This window comes from Porites lutea, chromosome 5 (genome assembly GCF_958299795.1).
Source record: "Porites lutea chromosome 5, jaPorLute2.1, whole genome shotgun sequence".
Classification (NCBI taxonomy): Eukaryota; Metazoa; Cnidaria; class Anthozoa; order Scleractinia; family Poritidae; genus Porites; species Porites lutea.
In genome coordinates, this window is record NC_133205.1 from 848,884 (window position 1) to 865,702 (window position 16,819).

The following is a 16,819-nucleotide window of genomic DNA, read 5'->3' on the forward strand; positions in this document are numbered from 1 at the left end:
ATGGGATAAAAGCTACGTCACGTGGTATTTCAGGGGGCAATCAAGTGATAAAATTTGCCAATACAAGTGATCGCAGTCTAGTTTCTTTATTCTATCTCAAGAAGAAGACAATTTAAAAGTAATGGAAAACATATATATTGAGTTTTGGCAAGATTTACATCGTTACTGTTTGCCATGAGGACATCTACGGTCCCTCCACCCATATTTTGACATTATCGTATTTAAGATGAAAAGGTCTTCATTTCTTATTTTCTAGAAAAAAACAAACTCAACCTTGATTTCCTCCAATGCCAATTTTTTTCACTTGTTTGCCCCCTGAGAAAACACACGACATTGCTTTTATCCCATTAGTCCTTGAACGCATGCAAAGATGTCAGGTATCGTGAATAAGACCTATAAGAGAAGTCATTATGTCATGTTGCCATGGTAGCAAAAGTTTTGGATCTCAACAAACCGTTGTCCTGCAAATATGGCAGAACAAAATGACATGTATGACTGTCCCTTGCGTGAACTTGTACTCAGGAAGAAACCAGTAGCCCATACTCTCTTCCTTCGTTCAACAATCCAAATGGCCATCTCTGTCAAAGAAAGATTGTTGAGATCCAGAAATCTTGGCACCATGGTAACCTGACGTCACACTTCTCTTGTTTAATCGGTCTTTTAATTCATTCTTTTGCCCATGTGTAATCATCTGACCATCAAGTATTTGGTTATTTTGTATTTCATCATACATGTAATTCGCCATTTAATGTTTTCATTTTTGGAACAAACTAATAATATTATTTCAAGCTTGGTGAAAATGCGCTTATTGTATTGTCATTTCAAAATTTAATAATGTTGAAAGGAAGAAAGCTTTCCAAATAAATATTTTGTCTATATTTGAAGCTGATAATCTATAATCAATGTCTTGTGATGTCTGTGCAGTCATTGAACTTAATCTTTTCCGGGAACCCAGTGAGAAAATTCATAAAGAAAACCATTTTCAATGATTTGATAGCCCCAGAGGCCCAGAATGCTGTTGCATTAATAAGCTTGAGATAAGTAGGGTTTCCTATCAACTGCTCCACTTATTTTTTTCCTCCTATTCCATAGTCTTCCTTTTGCCCAGTTATCCATGATTCCATGTGAGAAAATCCTCTGGTGCAAAGGAAATGAGTTGTAGAAAATCCTCTGTGTTTATCTCACATTGCTTCAAGCAACTGGTCCCTGACTCTCCAGACCTTAGACAATCTGAATATCATGTCTATGACTAGTAATAACCAAAGGTTAGGGAGTGTGGGTGACAGCGATCAAAGGTCAAAACACTTTTGCTGTAACGCTGTGTTTTGTGTAAGTTTTACATGGCAGACGGTCAAAACACGTGTGATCAGATTACAAGAGGTAGAAGGTCAAATCACACATGATCAAAATTTGTGTTATGTGCATTCCATTCATTCTTAGTGGAAGCCCATTCAAATGCTGGCTACATACATCTGTGTCGCATGCATAATAACAACTTGGAGATTAGGATTTGGGGCTCCTCTTGTCACCCACAATCAAAACTAGCCTGTGAGCGGGCTCACTTGTGTGAGTTGGGGGAAAAATTTAGCGGCAGAGCTGCCATCACAAAACCAAAAAATTTTCCCCGCACTCCCACAAGTGAGCCTGCTTGCAGGCTAGATAAATGCAAATACTAGATTGCTTTAGCCTGTCGACTACCAAGCCCTCGATATTGGTACCACCATGGCAAAGGTGAAAAAAAACGTCACTTACAAACTGACTTCGAGTTCTTCGAAACTTCAGTACAATTATCCTTACTCACTCATTATTTCTTCTCATCTCTTACATTTGCTCGATTGTAAAATTACTAACATCTCATTTGATAATGGAGTCATGACGACCCCAAAATGTCACGTTATAAATCTTTCATTTTTCTTCTCAGTCGCTCATATTTGTCTAAGAAATTATCACAGTCAAGACTATCAGTTTTATTAAATACTTTAATCTTTTTTAAATAATGTTAATCATATTTCAGTTGAATTCCCCACCAGTATTTTCCTAATTGGCTACACTCTAGCTCATAAACAACCAAAATGGTGACTCAAAAATAATATTAGTGTCCAAAACTTTGCTATTGCTTTTCTTTAGTTTTGAACAATAATAATTATTGACATCAATGATAAGACCTGTTTAAGTGTAGACAAGGGAAAATGACTTGATCTCAATTTAAATCAATAATAACTCGGCCTGAAAAACAAACAAACAAGAAAGTAAAACAAAATTAAACAAACAGACATTATAAAACAAATAAAAGCCCTGAAAGAAGTGTGAAAGTTTTATACTGTCATGGGAAAAACCAAAACTGCATTTACATGAATAAAAGTATTTTTAAAAAAGAAATCAGAACATTTCAAGGAAATCAAAAGCATGTGATGAAAATGAGCCACTTGTAAATTCTAAGGAACTGAGGCACCAGTATCGCAATCAGTCACAGACATTTTCTAAAGGAATTTTTTAAAAACCATCTTATTCTTTCTTCCCAGTTTTTTTTTTGGAAACTCCCAGTATAAACTTCTCCAGAAAACCCACCAATCAGTTTAAGTTTTCAAAAGATTAATTTGCTATATTATTGCTGACTATAGAGAACAACATCATACTGACTAACTGTACATCAAATGTCTACTCAAGCCCAGATATATCTTGTAACCTCTTTAACTGAATTGCCATCAGTTCTGGGTATGAGTTCTATGATCAGACACCAAAATTTATTCTATTCCACCTCCAATTAGACCTCACTCTTATCTTTTTTGGCTTACTGCCTGGTCAAATACGATGTTTTTCTTTGGCTCCCCACGCACCTAGCCTCCTCTGCACCTGTACTCTAAAACAGGACAGTGATGCCTGGGAGAATGGGGAGAGAAAAGGGGTGACAGTGACTCCTCCTCTTTCTTTTCCCCTTTTCTGGTTCTCAGACCCCTCACAGCCAGTGTAACCATTACAATAAAAGAGTTGCTTGCAGAAGAGGCTATCATGCACCAATCTGGAGAAGGAGTACATAATATAGGGGGGCAACTTCCATATGAATGTGACCAGGATGCTCCTTAGAAAATTAGAATTTATTATTACTAAACCCCTAAAGGACACCAGTCTGGGTGTAGCTCAGCAATTGTTTGATGTCTAAAGATAACGACTCAAAGTAATCGGATGAAATTCAGGCTAAAAGGAGGCATCACTAAAAAGAGCTTTTTGTTAGATGTTGACATCAAATGCTATGTTCAACACCCCAGTATGATGACACTTTGTTTGTTTTACACAGATAATTCTTCACATGTAATGTTAAGCGATGCCTTTATGGTTAAAAATATTAGCTTTCTATCCTGAACACCCAAGATGGAAATGCATCCCAAGGTTCTTTTCAGTATGGGACACACACCCTCCCCGCACGTGCAGGGCATAATGAGCCAAAAGAAAATCTGTGTATGAGGCTAATCAAATATTGAACCAGGTATAATTTTTAAAATAAAAAGAATTATAGGAAGTTTAAGTGTGAATAATCTTAACTGTGTAGACTTGGACACAGCTAATAAAATTGTGGAGAATGTTTGTTCCACTAGTACTGGCTATGTATGTTTCAAATCTTAATATAAAACTACATCCTTTATTATCTTAAAAAAATTCTCTTAAATTTGAAATGATGATCAGGAAATGACACAGCCCTGCAACGTCACAGCTCCACAGCATTGACATCTATCATCCACAGGCCGTGGTGGTATAAGATCTAAGTCCTCTTCATCAGATATTTCATCTAGTCTGTGAATAAAAACAAATCATTTTTCCAAAAATGAATAGGACCACAACCAAGAAAATTACACACTGTGGTTTCTTAGGATTGATTACCAGCCATTTTGCATGTTTCTTCACACACAACATGGCTAAGGATCACTATGAATTAAAAAAGGGTGGAAGCAGCACAAACCAGTGATCCAACTGTCTCTGGAAGAAGGATGTAAAAAGGTGCCTGGAAATCGAGCCTTGCTGTTGTCAGTTAGGAAACAAAAGTGGCAATAAAATATTTTCATTGGCTGAAGCAAAGCAATGACTGCATCCAAGATGCAACATGCACACCTCCTTAAAAAGTAAAACCTATCTCTTTCATCATTAGAAAGTAAGTCAGGGTCCCTCTAGGATAAGTATACAGTTATATTTACATGATGTTTTAGCTACAACAGGGCTAGAAAAAAGTCCCATGCAGTCTAGTTGTCCGGGACAAGTAGACTTTCTTGCTGGGGCAAGGGTACAGCCAGGTCATCCTCTACCAAACTCATGGACTAAGATGAGCAGGAAGTGGCTATGGGCAAGCAATAGGTGCAACCACTGGACAAGTGGGAATTAAAGTTTCTTTCGAGCCTTGGACAGACAGTACAAGTTGTATACATGTTTCAACCTCATGATCAAATGTTAAAACAATGAGAACTGATACAATGATCATGCATGGCTCAGCCTTTGTGGTTTCAGGTATTAATTGACTGTGAAGACATAATTATTATACTTTAAGTTTTAGGACTAACTACATTTGTACACCATAAGACGATCACTTTCATACGTTTTTTCGACAAGTTACACAAACATAAATAATTGCCACTCTAACCTGTATCCATCTTTTAAAAGCTGCTGTGTACAGTCTGCGAGATTCTAATAAGATGAAAAGAAAGTATTTGTCGATGTCAGTGATAATAGAGGAGGCTAATAAAAAAAGGTTGAATGCAAAAGAATATAACAATAAATAATTATTTGTTCAAATGAATGTGATGTAAAACAAATTTTGAAGTCAGGGCTACCTTTCTAAATACCTCCACTTACCTTAGAATTCTGTGTCACAGAAACATTTATAGGTGGTTTGGTAAAATGGGTCACATTTAGCTCCTCGTCACTGTTAAAAAAACAAAACAACCAGCCAAATAATTATTAACTATAGTCATTTGTTAACTAATGACTGAAGAGAATACTATAATTCTGTCAATTAATAACTTTTACTTCTTATACTTCTCAGCTATTAACATCACTGCAACATTGTATTCATTTGACTTACAGTACCTGTCAGATTCTACTTGAAATAAAGGTCTTTCATCTGAATTACTACTATGTCTTATTGTACCATTTTTGCTTGATGAAACCCTATTAAAATAAAAGTAAGAAAGTTGGAAAATTAGAGTCTGCCTCAGGACAAGTACACAAAGTCAACAGGATTTAAAATACAGTCTTGATGGCTTGCTAGTCTGGAAATTTTGTTATAAAATAAATGAGTTACATATGAAAATGCTCATCTGTTGCAAAGTCCAATGAATAATAAGAATGAGGCAGATTTCATTTTATCTTCAGGGAATTTGGAGTGTTTACATGCAAAAAAACCTCTTAGAACACACATACAATGTATGTACATGTACAAGCTTTGGTGCTGCATATTTAGAAATACCAATTTATTTTTTCCAATTCATTTATCCAAACAAAGTATATTTGCCACCAATTCACCAATTTCCTTCATTTTCAATTTTTGGTCACATGGAATGTCACATGATCATAATTAAATGTAAAGGCACAAAACACCTCAAGCTTAAGATTTACTTTTGGTAGCCTGCGAACGGCAGACATTTCTCCTCACTCATCGCCACTGAGGGACGTTTCACGAAACGTCCCTCAGCAAGGAGAAACGTCTCCAGATCGGAGACTATACTTTTGGTGAAAAATTAATATTGTTCTAGGAATCCCAGCAAGAGATACTGTCAATCAATCACATTCTCTGAACAAACCTCTGGCCTTAAAACCCTAGTGCAGTAAACTTGTAACCTACCCATTTGTATGTCCTTTTCGAAGAGTTCCATTTGAGGTGGTTGATTTTCTTGATTTTTGAAGCTGTTCTTCTACATGTCAAACAAAAAGTAAAGAAAATTCACAGCACTTGACATATTTAATCAGCTTGGACTTTGATGTGCAAATAGGCAACAATGCAAATTTTGGGTTGAAAAATGACATCCAAATTCTTTGAAACATCACAGGTAAATATTATTTGCTGAAATGTTTCTGCTTATTTCCTCTATAGAGCGACAGTCCCCTAAAAGTAACAAAAGCCATTTGACTGTCAAAAACTTGTTGGCAAAATGAACAGCTTATTTCAAGAGGATCATGGCTTCTCAAAGAATATCTTGAAATTCTCATCATCTTTTAGATTTAATGTGAATTAATGTGACCGTACTACTGAATGATCACCTCCCCTTCCGTCCCAATGCTTATAAGGCTTAAATCTGCACAGTGAATAACTTAAGTTCAGCAATTATTGGGTTAGAAAACTGAGTGAGTCAAGTTCCAGTTTAGTTTGCCCAATATATAATAACCCTCACTGGAAATTGACTCACCCAGTTTTCTAACCTTAATCACTAAACTTCAGAGTCGTGTGGTGTTCTGTGGCCATTCAGCACTCTGCATAATACCCAAGTGAGCTTTAATATCGGCTGATTAAAACTCATCGGCTAGATCTCAAAGATAATAAGATATAAAATTAATATTGCCCCAAGAATTGTTTCAATAACAGCAGGGAAAGGTTTGCAAAAAAGTTATTTTATAATACGATACAAATGATGGCTTCATGAAAATATATGACTCCAGTATACAAAAAACAACTCTATGTAAGCTTAAATAATTCATCATCACTCGACATGAAGCACTTAAGTGAGCTTTGATAAGCTCAAATAATAAAAAGAAATTTTGTTCTCACAAAAAGTTTCTTATTTTGGTTTTGTTAAAGCCAAATAAAGAAGACGTAGATTAGGATTTAAACAGGGTGGATGACCTAAGATAGATAAAAGTTTTAATCTATTGCAACACTCCCCAAAACGGATCATTCTAAATACGAATCGAAATTAAAAGTTAAGCTTAAGTCTTAATTTATGAAAATGCCCGGCTAACCTAGTCTTTTTTGTAGAGGTGACGGCTTTATCAGTCTTGAAAGACTAACATCTTCCTTTGTTATGACCTAGAAATAAAATAATGATGAGTCACCCCAGAAATTAAATCAACACCACTCAACAAACTACATCTATAAACAAAGCAAGACTGGATCAAAGACGTGTTATTAGCACAACGATATTCTTTACCTTTGAATCATTTTCGCTGTCTGGTAAAGACACAAAGCGTCCGTTACTTTGACTGGACATTTAAATTCTAATTTACCCGATGAATTACTCTCATATCTGGCTAATCCTTCAATTTATAAGGTTATTCCACCGGAAATCATTCCTGCGCCATTATAGTTTTTCTAACACGCGAGTCATCATGGGATTTCCTGATGGGAAATAAGACTTGTCATATACGCCATGTATCTCATCACGTAGTATACAGGCGACAAAAACAAGATGGCGACTGGAAGGAGTCTTCCTGTCATCTTCAAAAAATTCGATAGAAGCGTTGATCCGTGGTCGTTAGAAACCGCTGAAGTGTCACGCAGATGTCGAGTGTTGGCATTCCTTGGCTTTGATCAAACACTACAGCTTTGGAACCTAAAGAGCGATGCAAAATGCGCCCTTCCGAGTATCAAACAGTAAGCTATGTTTTTGATAACTCAGGATATCTTTAGTGATGATACTTTATTTGGTAAAATTTGCGTACAGCCTCATTTGTTATGCGCGCAGCACTATCTTACTATCTCGTACAAATAAGTTAATATGTAATAAGCTTAAATGTATAATATTATGCTTCGCGGCAATCTTATCTAGAAAATTGCTCATGAAAATTATTAAAGTAAGATACCAGCTGGGTATACTGAGATATGAAGTAGTAAATGATAAAAAAAGGAAGAAAAGACAGAAAGAAAGAGAGAAATGGGCAGCGTGATCACTAAAAGTGTCTCTGAGTACCCTGTGTAGCTGGAACCCATGATTCATAGAGATCACTTCAAACTGGGATAGGAAGTACAGCAACACCATGGCAGGGGGTGTGTCACTATGAGATGGTTGGAAGTAGGACGTCAATTACAAGGTTCAAACTGTAGTGGAATCAGCAGCCCTTTGCAGCTTGCTTGAACCTCATTTTTATGACCCAAGCTGTATTTTTAGTTGTAATACCATATGCAGTGTAATTTACAAGAATTTTATAAAGTCTATAATGAATGAAAACAACAGGGAAGTCTTGCCTTATTGCCCCTGGTACAAGACAAACAGCATTTGCTCACTAATCAGGACTTGAAAAAAACTTGAATTCCGGCTTGTCCTTTGAGCAAGCAGCTATCACATTTTCCTGGCCCAGGGCCACTTTTTGCTAGACTTAGTTAATGACTTTATTAAGCTCGATTTCCATATGATCACTGTGATCATAGTTCCAGCAATCATCGCAATTGATGGTTTCCATATAATGGCTGCTATGTGATCACTGAGAAAGTATTGAGGGGACCTGGGTCTGACAACATCGTTCGCACCATTCTTCAAATTCAACACTGGTACTACCTCTCTTCCAGAACCAGATGGCACAGATTTCTTTAAAAATCTCCCATAGCCTGTTCTTGTGTTTTTAACTTTTTTCTCGGCCTGATCAGGACTCAGGTCAAATTTTTCCCAATTTCTTTCCAGCAATTGTTTTTCTTGTGCTTGTCTCTATATTCTGTTGAAAATTCGTTGTAAAGGCAGTCGTATTTTTGCACTTCCTCCGTAAAAAGTGGCAAATCCAGTGATTTCTGGGTTCTCATGGTGGCAGCCATCTTGAAACAGGTGAGCGTACGCATTGCATACTGGTCTTTTTGCTGTCGCTGCAATTGCTATGATCGCTGGAGAGTGGTTTCCCTATAATCACTGTGATCACCATGATTGCTGAGAAAGAACTTTCTCTATTTCAGACATCTCAGTGATCGTTGTCGCTATGATGGCTGTGATCGCTCGTAGTTACTAAAACAAGGAATGACCTACAATGACCTACAATGATCTACAATGACCTACAATGACCTACAATGACCTACAATGATCTACAATGACCTACAATGAGCTACTATGACCGAACGTGTAATCCCTGTAATGAGCTAAAATGAAGATTTTAGAAAAAGACAAAAAAAAAAGATCAGGGGACACGTGTGCGTAAACGTAACGCGTTTAGTCTACTGCATGACAGCCCATTTAACGATGACAGCATCTCTAATTATTACGCTTGGAGATAAATTTACAGTGTAATAATATATGTATGATGATACTGTGACTTTTGTCCAAACCATCCCTTGCAACCTTTCACATTAGTTTTATTTTGTCTTGTCTTTTTTTCAAACAAATTCAACAAACACACCCCAACAGCCGATCCGGGGGGATCTTCAAGGGACGTAAGGGTAGAGATGAACAAAGGAGGCCTTCAAATTCTGACCCTGTTCAAAAGAAAAATTGTTCATTTTTTTTTTAAGTACCCTGGCCTGTATAAGACATCATAAGACCCTTTAAATGGCTTTCGGTCCAACAGGATGCTCTGTTTGTAACGCTAAATAGTAAAATCCATATCCTGCTCAGCGGCCCATACCCATCTAGGCCAAATAAGGGAGTGCCTGCATGACTTCCGTCAATACAGGGTATGATAGTGCTATACCAGTAAAAACGCGATTGCAATAATCTATTTTCAAGTTTCTCAAGTTACCTGAGATCAGGCACAATTTTTGTTTTGCCTTTCCAAAATGTGCTTGGCAATTTAATACTATGAGCCTAGTGTCACATCCAGGCGTGACACACGACAAACATCATTGTCTGTCATTTTGTAGCTCATTGTAGGGCTTATTTTAACTCATTTTAGCTCATAGTAGCTCATTATAGCACGTAGTAGCTCATCGTAGATCATTGTAGGTCATTGTAGGTCATTGTAGGTTATTCCTTGTTTTAGTAACTATGACACACGTCCCCTAGTCTTTTTTTTTTGTCTTTTTCTAAAATCTTCATTTTAGCTCATTACAGGGGCTACACGTTCGGTCATAGTAGCTCATTGTAGGTCATTGTAGATCATTGTAGATCATTGTAGGTCATTGTAGGTCATTGTAGATCATTGTAGGTCATTGTAGGTCATTGTAGGTCATTGTAGGTCATTCCTTGTTTTAGTAACTACGTGTGATCGCTACGATAACTGGAGAGTGGTTTTGATATGATTGCTACTATTGCTGAACCTTTTTTTCTAGCAATCGCAGTGATCACAGCAATCATACATGTATGGAAACCAGGCTTTAGAGATGACTTACCTGGACCCTTTCCCATAGGACAAGTAACTAGCTTTGAAAGTTTCTTGCACAGCAAGAAAACCTTCTTATCCTAGGCTAGCAGATGGGACTTTTTTTAAGTGCTAATTATTCACTTTTTGTGAAGATTCAGGTGGAGTTTGTGTCAAGACTGTGTGAATGAAAGTGTTCAGCATGATTTATCAGAAGACCATTTTGCTGCAGTAAAGTCAGATGCCAGTATAGAATTATATTCCATTTCTAAAGCTTTTGAGGATTTATCGGTTACCTGTGATGCTGTTGTTGCTAAAGACTTGCTGAAAGGGCTTCTACATGATAGAGGAAAAGGTATGAAAATCTGTGTATTAGAAATAATGTTATTGACATTAACAGATTTTTATGTAAAGAAAGTCAGAATTTTGTAGCCACATTAAGCGAGGGAAATTTTTCTTTTTCCTCCCCTTTTATTCTAATTATCATCCAGGTTTTGGATAGGTAATCTGTAAATAACATTTATATGATGTAAGAATATTATCGACAGTCTTAAATTCTCAGTTCCTCTCGAGTGCCACTAGATACAAAATATTTTACCCTTACTGCTTTCACAACCTTGTTCCCATGGTCCTCTCAGTGGAGGACCAAGAGGGGGCCCTGGGAGCAAGATTGACTGCTTCTTTACAGCAATCTTTTCCTGATTAAGCAATACTCCAGTAATCTCTGTTTTAAAATAACCGCTTTATGGAAAGCTGTTGTGAGCTATGTAAACAGGTCTGCAAATACCTCTACTTAAAGGGGTTTCTTTGTTGTTTACAGATTGGCTTGGTGATGAAGTAGACCTTGTTTTTGTAAGCACAAGCGTGGAACCAGTGAGACATGAGATAACTCTACTGCTAGATAAGACATTTGTGGCTGTGTTGTCTTTGACCAAGAGCATCACTGCTGTATCAGTTTGCTTTGATATAAAACAATCTGTGAGAAACACAGACATTGTTCAGTCAGGGCTGGTTAAAGTAGTTAGGAGGAGTCACAAGTTCATTTTCACTCTACTGTCCAATGGTGTTGTGCGTATCCTTTTACTACCACTAAGTTTACAGTCTGAAATTGAAAAGAGAAATGATTAAAGAGAAGATCAGGGGAATTATTGAGTGCATAGGCAAATCTTTGTTTGTATTTTTTTGCCTCATTAAGCATATGCTTATCATTCTCTAGAGGATCAAACCATGAGAATAACATCCTTGAATATTGAAAGAGGGTAGCAATATTAGTAATCTCTCCTAGCTGGTGGGATGCCAACCAGTTGGCTATTTACAAGTATGGAAGGGGATTTGAACTTGGTATTATCAAGGACAAATCCAGCCAGTGGTCAAAGAAGAAATTGAACACAGGCCATTCAGATTGCTAGTCCAGGCTCTGGTCGCTTGGCCGATCCTGGTTCCCAGGCTTCTCCCTGTAAGCAGGGAACCTGAGTGAACCCTGAGAACTTGGTTGCACTTGGCCATGCTGTGTCCCAACGACAGTTGTATTGAATGTACTATAATGTGGTTGCAAAATGTAGAGATATATTTTTGTGTGAAAATCTGCCTTTTGGTACCTGCTGTAACTGCTGTTTTATGTGTCCTTGACATTTAAAGTAATTCACAACTTGAATATTTTTATTGGTTCAGTTGATGTGTGGATGCCTGACAATTTTATTATGCAAGGTTTGTAGCTGACTCTAACACTTTGTTTTAAGATGAAAGATTTTGTTGGCTTTTAATACTTCCCATAATAGTTACCACCAATTAGTTTAAAAGTAGCTAAAAGTATTTTGATAAAGATGAGATGATGAATTTTAACTGAATTTTATTTCTGGAAAAAGAAAACATAACCATACTGTTCAGGTTATAGTTATTAAATAGTCACTAAAACTGGGAAAGGTGGCTTAGCATTAAGATATATTGTTTTAAAGTTTTTATACCTTCAATATACAACTATCAATAAGTTAGATAACTTATTTTAGCTACAGGTAACATGCAGCCATGGGGCTGAATGAAATAGTAATGCACTTAAAATGGTCACAAAATCTTACATTTTGATCCAGCTGATGTAAAAGGAACTTACAGTGGCCTTTGAAGTGAATGCCATATTCTGCGTTATTTCAGATTCTGCAACAATTATTCAACCAAGACCAGTATTTTCTCATCTGGAAGTCGCTGATGATCTTTCCTTTCTTGTGTGTGCTGATGAAGCAAACAACATCTATTTAATAAACCTTGATGTGTATTTTAAAGATTCTCCTTCTCAGCTTGTTTCTGCTGGCTTTGTTGGAAACCAGTCTTCATCGATAGGAAACGTTAAGTTTCAGTATGAACCTGATGATGAAGATGCAGTTGCCCGGGTTTCTCACATGTCCGGGATAATATATGGTGACAGAGTGTGGAAAACTGAGTTACTGGCATTTAGAAGTGATGCAAAGAAACAAGGATGCTTGAGCAGCATTTCAGGTTACAATTATGCCTCTAGCCTAATTTGTTGTGTGTGTTAAATTCCAGACCTTTTCCATTAATACATTAACTCCTTGCTCCTCATTGAATTTTTTGTATTAACATTGTCTAATTTAGTGTTTGACTTTCAGTTTCATGTTTATTATGAAGGTATCATTACTCTCAAATCCCGATTTATTGAAAAGCAAGCAGCAGTGTTACTATTTTCATGAATCTTTATGATTCATCTGCTGTATAATATTACCAATAAGTAAACCAGGGTGAAGCTATGTGGTTAGTGACAGGGATTTGAGGTATGGGTTTAGTCCCAGATAAGCAATAAGAGATAGCTACACCAGAACTTTGCCCAGTCATTACGGGACACCCCACTATTATGTCCATGTATCGACAAGGATGGAAAGAGTCAATGTAGAGCAAAGTTTCGTGCAGAACACTGACCTAATGGTTAAAAAAATAAATAAATATATAAATAATTATTTGGAGGTAGCACATCCACGAAGTGGTTCTTCTACCTGATTCCTAGTCAAATTGGAATTTGGAAATGTTGGTTCTTGAGGAGAGGGGAAAACCGGAGTACCCGGAGAAAAACTTCTTGGAGCAAAGGAGAGAACCAACAACAAACTCAGCCCTCGTTAAATGAGGGCTGAGTTTTGGCCTCGACACTGGGATTTGAACCCGGGCCGTACTGGTGGGAAGGCGAGCACTCTCACTATGCCATCCCTTGCTCCTCTCCCTTGGTTTTTTGTTAACTTAGTATTATTTTAATGTTTGTTGTTTTTGCTCCCATTACCTACAGATGACAGTCCAGTGTGTGATTCAGCTGAGAAGAATCGATGGTTTTCTCATTTAGTGGGTCCTGGAGATGGACATCTCTTGGGTACATTCACATCATGTCATAAACTGCCATTCACAAGTTGCAGCAGAGTGTCAGGGTTTAGAGGAAAACAAGCAAAAGCTGCAGCTGCAGCTCTTGAAGGTGAAACTAATGCTGAATGCCGCCAGAAAGTGCTCTTCTTTCGTCATGAGGCCTGGATGGAAGTGTTCGACTTAGATGGAATTTTCATCACCCCAGCATCATTTTTGTTGAACTTTAAGTCAAAGCAACTGAGTGAAACAGAAGAACAGTCTTATGATGACTCGTATGGAATGCTATGTCTCTACCTGTTCAACACCAAGGAGTATGTTTATCACAGGTTGTCAGAATCTTCCCTGATGGTGCGATGTTGTGAAACAACCTACCCACCATTACTGCTGACAAGCAAATCACTTGCTGTACCTGTATTTGATATCACGCAAGATCAACTTGTACACAAGGTGATGTATCTCTTAACTGGCTCAAAGAAGTGTGACATAAGACATAAATATAAGCCTACACAATTATATATTCAAGGAAGCTTAAAACTCACTGTAGATGGGCAAAATTGTCATGCAAAAACACAAAACATTGTATCGCCATAGTCAAATTCCACCAATTCAACATCATAACAGTGTCGGTTAAGCAGATCTTGGAACTTGTAACAAAGTATAAATACAAAATTGGTTAAATTGCAGAGAAAGTATCTTCCTTATTTTACCACTGGTCTTGTTTTAGGTAATTATGTATGAAAATGCGGGCCTAGCTGACTCATTGTGCTTTGCAAATCAGTGGGATCACTGTACCATTCCAATTCATGCTTTGGAAGTGGCCTTGAAACTACGACAACTTGACACTGTTGCCTTCTTTCTAAAGAACCAGGACAAAGGTAACGCTGCATGGGTATGAAGAATCTAGCAAGCTGTAGCTTAGTTAGCTCCTGCTTGACGATTTTTGCATTACTTTTCAAATAGTGCTTTGCAAAAAATGTCAAAACTTGGCTTTATTAAAAGCTGTAAGATGCATTTAATACTCGTTTAAATCTTAGGGCAGTGTATCGCAAAGCTGTGATTGTGCCTTTTCCCCTTTGGCTTTACAAGTGCTCCAATAACAGCATGATAGCGTGATTTTTTTATCTTTTGATTCTTGATGCGGGAATTAAGGGAGTGAAGTAGAGCTGCATATTGAGGGTTCAGTTTGTTATTTGGATTATCTATTGTGAAAAGCGATTACTCACAAGAACCGTTGCCATTAATGGATCAGCCCTTTTTAAGATGTCGACTAAACAGATGTGTGGGGATGAGTAATAGCTCTTTGGAGCTCCTTAGGTTTTGAATTGCATGAAGAGTGTCAAAGTCGTTTCTCCCTGTCCAGCCCAGATGCTTAAGTATCAGTGTACCTGAAGGAAAGATAACAAGAGCTTACTTAAAGCTTAAGACCGGACCAACCAAAGGTCAAAATCTGATGCTGTGTCATCAATAAATCCAGTACCTGAAGTGACTGAAAGCCAACAATTTATGGCACTTTCTGTGTTTTTCAGCGTTTACCAACAGGTGTTCTGTAGCCACCTCCTCAGTTTCTTTGTCTTCGGGCGCAAGTTCATCCCCATCATCATCACAAAGTGAGCTTGCTTTGGGTACCACAGATGTGAAAGCAGTTACCAAGACTCTTGTCGCAGCTGTCAAGTACAATATGCAGCGTAAGTGGTTTTGAACCTCAGTGGTCTAATGTTAACTTACATTTTGCCCTTAGTACATTGTGCAGCTCGGCCCATCAACAGACACCAACTGATCAAGAGCCGTTTGTCAGTAGCCTTCCTTGTTTCAAATTTCAGGAATCAAATGAAGCTTTATCATCGTCATCATCAGTTGCCATTGTTGTCTTTTTTACATCACCATTCTGCTCCAGAACAACAGCTTGGCTGGTGTTGTCGTTATCTATATCCTCAATTTTAATATCATTATCTTCATCGTCATAAGTGCACAATGATTTTCTATTTTTATTACATTTCTGTGCTTTGTTGGTAGTTTCCTCATCATTAAAGTCGTTCATATTTGTGGTTTCATCAGAAGTGTCTGCAAAATCATTATCATTAAACTGTATTTTGGTTTTCATTCGGGCAATAGATATTATAACGGAAGGCACATTATGCCATTATTACAGCTTAAACAGTTGTTGGTAGTTTTATGGAGAGGTGAATAGCTTTCCTCTTCTCAAGATAAGAGTACTCCTTTTTCGTTTGCTTAGAGGCGGTTTTCTCTCTTGAAAGAATATCACAATTCACTGACGCAACAAATAAGCTAGTGTAGCAAACCTTTTTACCTTGCCAATTCTCACTTTGGTACCTTTTCTTCTAGAGCAACACTACCAACACTTTACCCAGCAACTTGCGCAAATGACTTTGAGCTACCTCCACAACTTGATGGAAGATGGAGCAAAACTTTTAGAAGCTGAAGACTCCTCTAACTCGACAGAGAGTGAACGGTCTCTATTTTTCCAAGAGATAAAAGAGTGTCTTGAATTTCTCACTCAGAGCACTGTAGAACTTCGTTGTCATCTCAGCAACATGCCTGTCGATGCTACAGAGAAACGGGAAACTGTTGATGGAAATCAAATGTCTTTTCCATGTATTAAAGTAGAAGAGGCAGATAGGTTAACAAAACAATGGATCCAAATGACAGATGAGGTAACATAGCGGGTACTATTTTTCTTGGTGATATTTATCTGTGGAAAATGTGGGTTTACAGTTTAAAAGGGGAAATACAATTAGAAAACGGAAAAAAAGACACTAGTGTAATTGTGTTCGGTGAAAAAAAGTTATTGTGCAAACAGGCTAACTAAAGACAGGAGGGCTTTACGAGGCGTTGGCAGCAAATCACAGTGGTGGTGGTTATGTTCCGAGTATGTATAGAAAGATTAAACATTCAGTTGATTGGTAAAACAAATTAACTGATTTCTTTGATGTACATTGCATTTCTTTTGATTGCTTGAAGCACTTGTCACGCTTTGCTCGCAAGTATTTACCGGCCCATCAACAGACACCAACTGATCAAGAGCCATTTGTCACTTGCCTTTCTTGTTTCAAATTTGAGAGATCAAATGATGCTTTAGCCATGTACACTATTTATTTATCGTTTCTGATTCAACCTTACCCACTGTTACTTTACTTTGCAGGAGATTGTCGAGGATGCCATTATAAACAGACAGATTTCCTCTGCACAGACGTTTTTCCAGAGCAGGAAGAAAGAAGACGTGGTAGGATGAGAGTCAAAACTGTTAAATGAT

The 16,819-nt window shown here is 37.4% G+C and overlaps 2 protein-coding genes across 2 annotated transcripts in view; one reads left to right on the top strand and one right to left on the bottom strand.

The window, feature by feature from the left end:
* Positions 1-1,961: 1,961 nt before the first annotated feature.
* LOC140939114 (protein FAM219A-like) lies at positions 1,962-7,300 on the bottom strand. The gene is made up of 7 exons (XM_073388673.1): positions 7,128-7,300; positions 6,940-7,006; positions 5,828-5,897; positions 5,074-5,154; positions 4,840-4,909; positions 4,628-4,671; positions 1,962-3,789 (listed from the first exon to the last, which is right to left on the bottom strand). The coding sequence occupies exons 1-7, from the start codon at positions 7,185-7,187 to the stop codon at positions 3,678-3,680; spliced, it is 504 nt and encodes a 167-aa protein (XP_073244774.1). The 5' UTR covers positions 7,188-7,300; the 3' UTR covers positions 1,962-3,677.
* Positions 7,301-7,357: 57 nt separating this feature from the next.
* The window catches only part of LOC140939115 (spatacsin-like), a 39,514-nt gene continuing 30,052 nt past the window's right edge, over positions 7,358-16,819 (top strand). Inside the window, exons 1-10 of the mRNA XM_073388674.1 lie at positions 7,358-7,570; positions 10,347-10,546; positions 11,012-11,263; positions 11,830-11,898; positions 12,340-12,681; positions 13,478-13,995; positions 14,273-14,423; positions 15,075-15,233; positions 15,892-16,220; positions 16,709-16,789. Coding sequence (XP_073244775.1) covers positions 7,386-7,570; positions 10,347-10,546; positions 11,012-11,263; positions 11,830-11,898; positions 12,340-12,681; positions 13,478-13,995; positions 14,273-14,423; positions 15,075-15,233; positions 15,892-16,220; positions 16,709-16,789 — 2,286 coding nt within the window. The 5' untranslated portion in view covers positions 7,358-7,385. The remainder of the gene's footprint in view (positions 7,571-10,346; positions 10,547-11,011; positions 11,264-11,829; positions 11,899-12,339; positions 12,682-13,477; positions 13,996-14,272; positions 14,424-15,074; positions 15,234-15,891; positions 16,221-16,708; positions 16,790-16,819) is intronic.